Here is a 12,826-nt window from a genome sequence, read left to right as displayed (position 1 = left end):
CCCACAATATTTCTACCTGGGTATCTAAATGACAAAAAAAGACTGAAGACTAATTGTAGAGAACGCATAGTGAGCATGCTTGCCTGTGAAGTGAACTTTAGTGACTCATTCTTCTTCCAATCAGGCACTGGTATGACTCTGACTGAAATTTATCTTCCTTCTGTTTTCCAGTGATATCCCAAGAATCCCCGACACATCACACCCTCCATTAGGATCTAGTACGTATCTCATGTGGTCTGTCCGTACGTCTGTCCCTATGGCTCTCTTTCACACCGCTTCTTTCTCATCATGCGGTCTAGCTTCTTAACTCTGCATCTCTCTCTCACTCGCTTTCCCTTTTGATTTGTTTGTTTGTTTTTGTTTAAGTGAAATCCCAATCTTGCTATCACTATCTTCCTTCCTGATATTTAATTCTGAATTGTTGTACCTTCTTAAACTCAGTGATTTCTTCACAGTGGCTTTCTTCAGAGAATAACCAAAATGGTTAATAAGTATTTCAAAGCTTCATTCAATCTCTTGATTTGCAAATTCTCAGGATACTACGATTGCCCTCTTCCTGCTCAGACTGTTCATCCAGATCAAAGTTGTTATCGCAGTACTGGCCATGTCATCAAAAGAGGATACTATCTCTGGCTTTAATGGGCCGGAGATAAGAGGTCAAATTCTCCATTTCATGGCTGTTACAAACACCGTCCACACAGATAGAATGGCCAGCTTGCCCTGGAGATATTTATACAAATCATTTGGTGAGCATAAATGACCGAAAAACCGGTCTGATTGATGCCATCGTATTTAACGCTACTGCACACTACTGCTGGGTTAACTATTGTAACTGGTACAGACCCAGCATATCTCCTGATGGATGTATGGACACATTTGGGCAAACAGACTGGTTTGACTTGCTGAAAGACAAATTATCAGTGCCAGCATGCCTGTTTTGCAACATTTAATAATTGTAAGACATACGAATTACACATACTATAAAATCACACTAGACTACCCCACCTGCTGCAATTTACCAATTAATCAATCCAATTTGACAATTTCTACAATCTGAATAAACTAGCGTTAATTCATAATTGACCACTTGAACCAAGGTTCCCACAGAACCCCTGCAGGATGTGTGTCCTTGCCCGGGTCTGGGTTTAGAATCAAACTCCTTCCTCCCTCCTGTTCTCCTTACTGTGGCTCCGGCAGCAGGTTCCAGCTCCTTCGAGTCCCCCAAGATGGACCGACCGTCCATCTCCGTCCAGTCTCCCTCCAACGCCGGCATGCTGCGAAACGCACCGCAGCTGCTGCCTGGACAGATCTCTGTACGTATGTCCGTGTGTGTGTGTGTGTGTGTGTGTGTGTGTGTGTGTGTGTGTGTGTGTATGTGTGTATGAGTTTGAGTGTAGGCCTATGTCAGCTTGTTTGCTCTAGGGATACAGTGCATGAGGGGTGGAGAGTGTTTTTGCGTTTATATCATTAATGAGCATGAGCCTATATATGTGGTCATATGCGGTGTGGAAATTGTGTGTGTTTGTGTGCGTGATTGCGGGTACAAGCGAGTGTTAAGCTTTGGTTTGAAGTTTGTGTCCTTGTAGGCTTTGGTGTGCATGCATGTGTTTGTGTCCGAGTGTGTTTGCGTTGGTATTTGCGGGTATAATTAAGTGTTACACTATGATTCTATGATGTGGCTGTGTTTGCCTGTGTGTGTGTGTGTGTGTGTGTGTGTGTGTGTGTGTGTGTGTGTGTGTCTGTGTGTGTGTGTTTGTTCATGTGTGTGTTTCCCTGTGCATGGTGCATTTCTGTCTCTAAACACCTGCCTCCGTGCCGTCACTCAGGTGAGGCTGTGGTATGACAAAGCGGGCCACCAGCTTATCGTCAACGTGCTGCAGGCCGTGGAGCTTCCCCTCCGACCGGACGGGCGACCCAGAAGCCTTTACGTCAAGATGTACTTCCTCCCGGACCGAAGGTAGCCCTCCCAGACCCCCCACTGCGTGAAGCCACGGCGCTCCGATGTCCCACTATATACAGGATGAATCCAATTGGACAAAAGTCATACCCTACCCCAACAAGCTAGGTTATTTAACATTCTAAGGACACTACCCAGATAGCAAACAGTCATTGAAACTATCTTAAATCAACATTCTGTTGTCAACATTAAATAATTGAATCAACATCACACTCTGATGTTGATTCTATATAATTTTGCACCCTTTTTTTTATATCGAAACAACGTTGAAAACCTGTCCATAGATTAACGTAATTTCAATGCTATTTCAGTTATCAGGAATATTGAAACAATGATAAAATGTAAATTGAACTAAGGATCGACATAATTTCAATGGAATTTCAATCGTTATTAAGCATAGAAAATTATTGCTAGGCATACAAAAATGTAATTCCCTAAATTAAATAGCCTATAATGAATATCCTGCCTTATAGACAGCCAGGATGTGAAAAAGTGATGGAACATTTGAAAGCTTGTATGCCAATAGCCTAGCCTAAAACACTGACCACACCACACTGTTTAAGGTAAAAAACAAATCATTTGGTTACACTCTTTTCATTGCTATTTCATTCATTCATTATTTGTCCTAGTTACACTTTATGGTCCGACATCTTTTTAAAAAATGTTTGTCGTCCAGTCCTCCTGCCCGGTCTGGTGCATAGCGCAGCCACTTTTGCACACCATGGGCAAAAGTGAATTGGGTGACGGCGGCGGCTGTCCCAATCTGTTGTGTAAGAGCATCTAAAACAGAAAATACAAGCGCAACACAAAAAATTAGCCTTAAGGTTTAAGAGAACTCCAACATACAGTATATGCACACTTAGAAACAAATTCGGTAGCCTAGGATAATTTTTTTTAAATGATATACATATCCAGTGGGGGGCTTCCATGGTGGCCCGCCGCGGTCACATCTGTGGGTAGAACAAGGTGCTAAGTGCTAGCCTTACTGCCTTTCATTTGATCGACTAGCCGGCAGGCTGCACTACGCTAGCGTTGGTGCCGGTGTTCACCGGCACCAAATAGCGGTGCTGTTTTAAAGGTCCCATGAAATGCCGCCAGGTGTGGGCTGATTAGCCGTTTCAAGCCGTTCATCAACCATAATGATGATTCAGATGGAAAATCAATATTTATTCAATGTTGGCTTGCTGTCTGGGTAGCGGGCTAACAAAGATAAGATGCTAATTACCTTGCGAGGCTGACCTCCTAAACAGGCGATTACATGCTAAGTAGGCTTACACCTTAACATTCATAGCACCCTAACAGGCTAAGTATCTTACATGCTAAATATCCTAACTTAATGCTAGGTCGCTTACATTAACCTGCTAAGAAGCCTTTCATGCAGAGTAGCCTATGAAGTACAAGCATCTTTTTGAAAACTTCCAACAAGAAAACCCACAAAAATGAGTCACCACGCCACCATTAACTCATTATATGGGCAACCTGATTGTATGTATTTATTTTATATAGTTAGTTCGATTTATAAATTGTTTCACCTGTTTATATTCTCCTTATTAATTCATCGTTAATAATGGATCCACGCGCTAATTATAATTCTTGTTGCGCTCTGCGAGGCTGACCCTCACCGCTTTCTTCTTCCTTCTTTAAAGGGACACGCTTCCTTGTGGGGAAGTTGTGAAGAGTATTTTTCCACCCATAAATTTTACGAGGAGCTCAGTTTACTATAGGACAGCTGAGGACAGTTCCTAGTCAGGCCTCCCACCGCTGCACCCTCAGACCCCTGTAGCATTGCCATAGGTTAACATCCTGTCTGCCCGCACGCATGTTGAGATGAAATATGAATCCCCAGAAATGACACCAGCATCACCTTTATCTTGGGTCAATTTGACTCTATGATTAATCAACCATGTTTTTTAAATGCCCATGGGGTCGTGCTGTTGGCAATATGTTTTTGGCCAGTACGTCTGTGCTGCAGTTAAACAAATCAATACATCTCAGTCCATTTGTGCAGTTTAAGGTTTGATTCAAGCGGCGGATTTAAAGATAATGATCTTCAGGATAAACTTGTGCCGTTGCAATGTGTTTCAGTGAAACAATCTGTAAACTGTTGGCAATGGATGGCCCTGCTGCGATTTATGACTGTGTCTGGACGCCGACCGGTTAGGACAGCCTACAGAACGTCCTCGCTCAGCTTAATTAGCCAAATTGAGTTTAGGTAGTATTTCCTCATGATACAATGTCTCCCAAATGTTATCAAATATGCACGGGACAGCACTTGAGTCACGGCTGCATTAGTAAGGCCCATTCACTGTATTGCTGCAGGGACCTATGGAACTTATGTGGAATTAAAAGTTGGAAGGTTGAATTTATGAATCTATACGGTTGAATTTGAAGTATAGAAAGGAAGGATAGACAGTGATCTTGAAGAGTAGAAAAAGTGTATCAGTATTATTTCTATTGGATTGTAAAAAAAAATGAAGCGATTACACTTCAGCTGAACATGATTTGAAAATGGCCTCAAAAGTCGACTTGATTGCGTGTTCACAGTTTCGGTGTGTTGTGTCTCTGTGCGGTTTCTCTGCGTCTCTGTGTATTGGGGTCCCGCCTGTCCCCCCACAGCGACAAGAGCAAGCGGCGGACGAAGACGGTGAAGAAGACGGTGGAGCCCAAGTGGAGCCAGAAGTTTGTGTACACGCACGTGCACCGCCGGGACTTCCGCAACCACATGCTGGAGCTGACCGTGTGGGACCAGCCCCGGATGCCCGACGAGGACAGCACCTTCATGGGGGAGGTGAGAGGGGGAGACAGGGGCGCCTATGGAGACACGGCACACAAAGGCGCACACACTGTTACAGCGTTAGAAACTTATATTTAGAGAGAGACACACAACCGCGCGTGTGCACACACACACACACACACAAAATCCACCCAACCCAAACCACAATTCCACCATCCTTACACTAAACACACAGACAAACAGACACACACACACACACACACACACACACACACACACACACACACACACACACACACACACACACACACACACACACACACACACACACACACACACACACACACACACACACACACACACACACCTATCACTGTGCCGCTGGTCCTTCCCCGTGGTAGATCCTGATAGAGTTGGAGACGGCGAAGCTGGACGACCAGCCCCACTGGTACCCCCTCCAGACCCACGATGTGTCCTCCATCCCTCTGCCCCGCCCCTCGCCCTACCTACCACGCAGGAACACAAACACAGAAGCCCCGGCCAAGAAGCTGCAGCGTAAGTCTGCCCTGTGAGCTTGTGTGTGTGTGTGTGTGTGTGTGTGTGTGTGTGTGTGTGTGTGTGTGTGTGTGTGTGTGTGTGTGTGTGTGTGTGTGTGTGTGTGTGTGTGTGTGTGTGTGTGTGTGTGTGTTTATATATGTACCACCTATGGATAACTATATGTATACGCATGGTCTGTGTGTTTCTGTGTCAAGGCTGACATAACAAGGATAAGCTGTCTGCTCTGATGTCTGCTTACTCTAACCATAATGTTTGCTCCCGTATGTGTGTATGTCTTTTGTATGTTTGTATATATCTGTGTGTGTGAGTGTACATGATATGTGTATGATATCTGTGTGTGTCTGTGTTTGTCTGTCTTTGCATCAGAGTTTATATGTGTGTCGTGTTTTGTATGCATGTCGGTCTGCTGGATGCATGTTTGTGCTATCCGGTGTGTGTGTGTGTGTGTGTGTGTGTGTGTGTGTGTGTGTGTGTGTGTGTGTGTGTGTGTGTCTGATGTATATTTGTGTGTGTTTGTGTGTGTGTGTGTGTGTGTGTGTGTGTGTGTGTGTGTGTATGTCTGATGTGTGTGTGTGTGGGTGTGTGTAGGATCTCAGCGTGTAACAGAGCCTGAGTTTGATGACACTACCCCAGTAGTGTGTAAAGGTGGGTGGGGGTCTCCACATCGTCCGCCGGCTTTCAAAACAGGTTATTTCTGGTGGCAGATGCATTTTAAACCAAAATATACATTTATGGATTTATATATATATGTAAACGAGCAAACAACCTGAATTATCAAAATAACAAAACTGGTTACATGATAGACCACCATAAATAATTTCCCGATATAGAAACAGTGCCTTGCTGTTGACTGTGTGTAACTTCACTGCACCTAGATAGCAGTCAGCCTACATAGCCCTGCTCTTATTAGGTGTTCCGGACATAAATAGAAGCACAAGCCTGGAAAATGAGCTCAATGAGATAAATACTACCATGTACGATCCAAGACCACAAGCTCTTCCTGCGTGTGTTTGTGTGTGATTGCTGTGTGTTTTTAAATGTGTGTCTTCGGCATGTGTGCATGCGTGTGTTTTTGTATGTTTATTTATTGAGCTTTTGTTTGACTGTAAGAGATGTTGCAACAAGAATAATAGAGAGAGAGAGAGAGAGAGAGAGAGAGAGAGAGAGAGAGAGAGAGAGAGAGAGAGAGAGAGAGAGAGAGAGGGGAGAGAGAGAGGGGGGGAGAGAGAGAGAGGGGGAGAGAGAGAGAGAGGGAGAGAGAGAGAGAGAGAGAGAGAGAGAGAGAGAGAGAGAGAGAGAGAGAGAGAGAGAGAGAGAGAGAGAGAGAGAGAGAGAGAGAGAGAGGGGAAAAACACGAGACTCCCCTCTCTCCGACCAGTTTTCTTCTCCATGTTCTATCATCTTCCCTACATGGCGGGAGAACAGGACAGCGAGGGCCTCAATAGCACTCCTCCAAACAAACACAAACTCCCAAACCGCCGGCTCTGAGGAGCCTCTTCTCTGTCAGTAGTAGCAGCCAATCACGTTGGGCGGCAGAGATGCATGGGCTCTCTTCAAGGCTGGTGGTTTGCGGGGGCTATTTATAACCCGTCCTCAGGGATGGGCCTTCGTCGACACCAAATCTTTTCAATTAAACAAAACGCCAATTAGACAACGTCTCCTCTCGCTGTAGGTAGCTCTGCTGTTTTCCTGACTTGTGTTCTGAGTTGTGTCATATTAACAGACTGTTCATGTAAGAGTGTACATTCCTGACTCCTGTTGTGATGCTACATAGGAGGCCTTGACAAACGCAGCTTGTGTATCGATGCGCACCATGTGGCATACGTTAAAAAAATTAAAGCATCCGTATAATTATGCACTGAAATAAGGATTTTATCTTGCTCCACTCCCCAAAGGTCACAGGTTGAGCGAGAGTAAAATTTAGAGTTACGTGTGAAATATCGTAAGACATAGTACAGTGACTCTCAGCAGCTTCTCATTCGGTATGCTGGAACCACAGAGAAGCAAAAGCACATGCTAAAAATCAGAAGCTGAATTGATATTAATGACCAGTACAAACACGTTTAGCTTTGTCTTAAGTGTGATGTGCACCACATGAATGAATGTATTGTGTGGGGGGGATGCAGCAGACGGGCGTGGCCGGGAGAGACAGCGGGAGCCCTTGTCCACCCTGGAGGTGCCGGAGCAGCGGCAACCGTCCAATCACCATCTCCGATCTCGCTCCGTCTCGCCACACCGCGAGGAGCAGGGGCGCACGCGCTCCCGGCCCCCCAACATCCCCACCCAGCGGTCAGTATGACATCATAACCCCCCCCCCCCCAACCCCCCATCCCCCCAGTCCTTGTAGAAGTGACTTCTGGGAAATATATGCCATTTGTATTTCCATCCTTGTTGTCCTTTCTGCTACAACTTATACAAACTAAAGCTAAAACTAAATTCCATATCTTTCAAAACAGTTTGGATTTATAGGAGCAGAACCAATTGATCCCAACCCAAAAAGTGGCAAAAACGTGTAACTCTCAGTGATGGACGGGGGTGGACAGAGTGAGGAACAGTGGTTGGAAGACAGCGGACTGGGCCCATATACTAATGAAACGCCGGGGGATATTAACCCCCTGCCACACCGCTCGTTTAATTTTTTCTAATGTTTTATTATTCTCCTGGCCCGTGCCGGCGGAGGCCAGCCCTGCTGCCAACATTGCTTTTACCTGCTGTGCTAAATTGGCTCATGCACAGCACAAGCCAAGTGTCTGTCTGATGGCTTCCAGGGATGGCCAGAACCTCTCTCTCTCTCTCTCTCTCTCTCTCTCTCTCTCTCTCTCTCTCTCTCTCTCTCTCTCTCTCTCTCTCTCTCTCTCTCTCTCTCTCTCTTTCTCTCCATCCCCCTTTCTCTCCTTCCCTCTCTCTCTCCCTGACTCTGACTATCTGAGTGTCTGACTGTTTATCTGACTGTCAGTCTGTCCGTCTATCTGTCTGTCTTCCTTCCATTCTTTCTTTATGTCTTTCTTTTCTTCTTTCTTTCTTTCAATCTTCTTTCTTTCTTTTCTATCTTTCTTTCTCTCAGTCCTACCTCCTCTGCTCCTCTTCTACCTCTCTCTTAACGAACTCCCCGTCTATCTGACTGCGTGTCTCTCTGTCTATCTGTCTGTGTCTGCCTTCCTTCTTTTCTTTCTTTCTTCCCATCGTTCCATCCTTCTCCCAATCCTTCCTCCTCTCTTCCTCACATACCTCTCTCTTATGGATCTCCCCGTCCTCTTCATTCGGTCTAGTTAACTGCTGCTCATCCCTCCTGTTCTCTGTGTTGACTCTGCGTTCGTCCCTCTGTCTGTCCCTCTGTCCGTCTGCAGGAGCCTGGACGACGAGATCCCCCAGAGCCGGCGCTCTCGCTCCCCGAAGCGCTACCCCGACTCCTCCAGGGGCCACCACCAGAGCCACGACTATCTCCAGGACAGGTCGGTTCCAGGGTAACACGTGTGTGTTTGCGGCGTGTGTTCTGCCAGAGGCCGGGTCACTCGGCCCAGAGTCGGCTCGGTTTGTGTCGGTGCCTCGGTAAAAGTGTGTTGCGTTTATTTGATGCAAGACGACCTGCTGCATTTCCCGATGTGTTTGTCAGGTGAGGAAACTGGATGGAGCATACGTGCAAACAGGTCTGTGTGTACTTTGTGTCTCTTGCCAGACGGCGCGAGGGTAACATGAGACCAAGAGTGAAAGAGAGAGAGAAAGAGAGAGGGAAAGAATTGACATTCATCCTCCTTTATTCATCTTGTAGCTCGTTGTTTCAGCCCACCTCGTTGTGTTTGAGTGTCGGACATGGACGGCTCACACATGCCAAGTCCATGTGTTGTGTAAGACGACTGTAACGGGGTCTATTCAGAGAGTAGAGAAGGAGATTGTAGTATTTCTAGGCCTTCACACAGTGATCTGTTGCCTCTCCTTCTGTGTGTGGGCGTCTAGATATAGTTGTTATTTGTGTTGTGTGTGTGCGTGTGTGCTCTTGCGCGCGTGCGTGTGTGACGTTGGCTTATGAGCAGAACCGTCTCTCTCTCCCCTGTTCACCTATTCTCTCCCTGTGCTTCCTGTTGTTCATGGATTTTCTCACGTGTCATCCGTTGCCATGGTAACCCCAGTAAGCTCATCATGATCCACCAATCAATGCGGGGCAAAAGTGCTGAGTGCCTACACATCAGGTAACACCAGCCAATCACCACATCTCTTCCTGTTTTGGTTTTTTATATTTGGCTTTTGGCATCATTGTATCATGGCTCTGCACAAGCGTTTAAAGCTTTGTCAGGACTTCATATATCGCATTATATATTTTTCATGCATATTTTCCTTCCATTAATCGTCACTGTTACACACAGAAACAGAACATAGAGTAGCATTGAGATAGGTTTCCTTTGGGATACGTTTCATAAAGGTATTCCATAGCTGTAGTATGTTGGTCTATCCACTAGAGGGAGCTATTGTCTTTCCAAACAAAAGATTTGTTGCTGAATTGTGATCGTTAAAAATACAGAATCATTCACATATGCCATTTCCATGGCATCCATGTTAGTGCTTCTCATTTGTCTCACGTCTTTGCAAATGATGTTGAAAGTGGCATGCATAGTTCATGACGAAGGCTCGCCCCATTATATAGAACAGTATGCTGACCTGCTTTTGCAATACTTATTTCCATAATTCGCCAGCATTGTTGCCCTTGGAAGCGATGTGGTTGTGCGAATAGCTTGCATCATTTGCTTCTATATTCAATGGAGGAACCTGAAACCAACACAACCCAAAATGAAAACTTGCATGGAAAGGACATCTAAAAATGAGAGATCTCCCCTGAGGGTTAAACATTGCTAAGCTGTTGGTGCTTTTAGTTTTTTTTAGATCCTGGAAGCTTTCCTTATATCTTTAAGTATTTTCCTACCTGCTTCTCCCTTCCTTCCCTTGCTTTGTCTGCTGCATGCATGCGTAAAACAACCATCCAAACCAAGTGTCCCCCAAAGGGCTGTCAGGAGGTCCCTAACGGCACAGTAACACACACACGTCACACACACACACACACACACACACACACACACACACACACACACACACACACACACACACACACACACACACACACACACACACACACACACACACACACACACACACACACACACACACACACACACACACACACACACACACACACACAAAGCTTGCACAGGTCAGTCCTGCACGAGTCAGCCTGCAGCACTACCCCCTGCTGTGATACTGTGAAAGGTTAAAACATTAATAGCTCACACACACAAACACACACACACTTTTCTCCAGGTGAGTATCAACCATAGCATCAGCCATTTCTATATATTTTTTTTCAGCTGAAAATTGTATTTTTTTAATTAGGTTTATATTTAAATAGTTTTACACTTCCTTTACCTTCATCCTTGAATGTATTTTTATTGGTTGGAATACTTTTCCTCAGGCCGCGTGTGCAAGCCTAACAACTAAGTGCCACATTTAGGCACATGCACATACAGTATGTACAGATATACATACTCACATACACACATAAAACCATACAAAGATACACACAGGGTTGAATGACAGGCCCACAGAGCAAGAGGATAGTCTTTTTGGTTACTATGACGATGATATTTTGTCCTCAAACTGCATCACTGTCTCAACTTGACAGCCCCCTTCCCTAATTGTGTGTCTGGTGTCAAACCACCTGTTCTTAATGTCTTCATTCTGTTTCCTTTGATCAGAGGACCATTATGATTTTGACAATCTAAAATTATCTCTTTATGTACTTTTTTTGGTTGTCTCTTTTCTTTCCCCCGCCTCTTTTGTGATCCTCCTCCCTCCCTTCCCCCTTTCCCCCCCCATTATCACCTTCTTCATCCTCATCATCTTCCTCCGCCTCATTCTGCATTGGACGGCATGTTGCTCTCTGGCGCCCCCTAGTGATGTGCAGCCGTCTCTGGACAGGGCTCGGAGCGCTAGCACCAACTGTCTGCCCTCAGACTACCATGCCCCCTCACCAGAGTCTGAAAGGTACCAGCCCACCTCCCTCCTTAATCTCCACTCCTCTCCTCCCCTCCACCTTTCCACCCTCTTCTCTGTCTCCAACTTACTTGCATCCACTTCCAACAGACCTCCCCTACCCCCCCCCCCCCCCCCCCCCCCCCCCGCCATCTATTTAGCTTCTACTGATTCTATTTTACAGTATAGAAGACATTTTAATCACTTCTCTGCACTTTTTCCTTCTTTTCATGCCGAACCCTAAATCAGTCACAACCGTACCTATCTGGTGTACTTCGATGTTTTAAACTGTTATTCACTACCCCTCCAGAATGGAGAGCTTTACCTTCACAGTGGCTCTTAAACCCAGAGGCTTTATACCCCATGCTTACCCTATGATGCTTCATACTTTGTGTTCCACAACCATTAACCTTATGAATATATTTTACTACCAAATCTCAACACCATTTCTTACGTTGTATTGTATAGTAGATGTATTTGGCACAAACAAATGGGGATTGAATTACTGCTGTCTCTCCTCTGAACTAATGCCATTCAAAGTAACAAAAAGGGTGACAATTCCTCACTCTCCTTTTCCATTGTAACGGGTACATTTGTTTAAAAAAATCTAATGTGGACGAGATGAAAGTATTAAAATAGTTTAATAAAGAGGCTTATCACGGGAACTAAGGGCCGCGTCGTCAAATCTTGGAAGTGAGCAATTTCGCATTCTTGTGTATAGAAAACCTTTTTCCCAATCCCTGCCCCGGAGACGTCCGGCCAGCCCTAGGATTCTTATCCAACATGCGTCCCCCGAAGATGACAGGTACCCCCCCCCCCCCCCCCCCCCCCCCCCCCACACCCAAGATCTGTGTCTCTGGGGTTGGATTCTGGACCCAATTGTGGCCTGACCGCCAAATAAATAGCACTATTTGCTAAATTAGCACAGTTCGGTTTAGCCAAGACCAAAGTAAACAAATTGTCACTAAACGGAAAAATAAATGGACGTTCTTAACCAGTTCCAGCCCTACTGAATTTGTTTGGGTCCTTGTTCGCGATTCAGAATACTGTATGTTCTGCTGCAGGTTGGGTCCATTGGGGTTCAGAACACTGTTGAATCTCCTCAACCCTCGTAGTAAACCCACCTCCCTTTTCAGTTGATGCTAAAAGCTGCTTGCTACCATACTAACCTCTTTAGTAAACGTTGCTGTTTATTTCACACTGACAAGCCAACACACCTTTAACGTGAAATTCTACATTAGTTAAGATTCTAATGAGCTTAAGAAAACAAGCAAAATAAACAATGTTTAGATATTATTTATCATGCAATGATCCTGACGCTAATTCTGTCTCTAACCCTCACTTTTATTTGCATTTAGTAGTCACCTGACTTGAATAAGTTGTTCTAACTCTTTTTCACGACATCTTATTTTATCATTTTACAGAAATCTCCTCATTTATTTGAAGTGTTCGCTTAAATGGCTTAAACTCTGTGCTTTCCGTTGGTCTGGTTTAAAGAATGATGTCAAGAATCGTGATTATGCGCGTGATTGTGTGTGTGTGCTCCTTACAGCTGTTAG

At 45.1% G+C, this 12,826-nt stretch overlaps 1 protein-coding gene across 1 annotated transcript in view; it reads left to right on the top strand.

The window, feature by feature from the left end:
* Nucleotides 1–12,826, top strand: part of LOC130405031 (regulating synaptic membrane exocytosis protein 1-like) — a 58,323-nt gene that overhangs the window by 35,388 nt on the left and 10,109 nt on the right. Inside the window, exons 10-17 of the mRNA XM_056609986.1 lie at nt 172–218; nt 1,201–1,313; nt 1,827–1,957; nt 4,574–4,745; nt 5,093–5,246; nt 5,838–5,894; nt 7,376–7,538; nt 8,597–8,701. Coding sequence (XP_056465961.1) covers nt 172–218; nt 1,201–1,313; nt 1,827–1,957; nt 4,574–4,745; nt 5,093–5,246; nt 5,838–5,894; nt 7,376–7,538; nt 8,597–8,701 — 942 coding nt within the window. The remainder of the gene's footprint in view (nt 1–171; nt 219–1,200; nt 1,314–1,826; nt 1,958–4,573; nt 4,746–5,092; nt 5,247–5,837; nt 5,895–7,375; nt 7,539–8,596; nt 8,702–12,826) is intronic.

This window comes from Gadus chalcogrammus, chromosome 15 (genome assembly GCF_026213295.1).
Source record: "Gadus chalcogrammus isolate NIFS_2021 chromosome 15, NIFS_Gcha_1.0, whole genome shotgun sequence".
Taxonomy (NCBI): domain Eukaryota; kingdom Metazoa; phylum Chordata; class Actinopteri; order Gadiformes; family Gadidae; genus Gadus; species Gadus chalcogrammus.
This window is presented reverse-complemented; position numbering and strand designations above follow the sequence as displayed.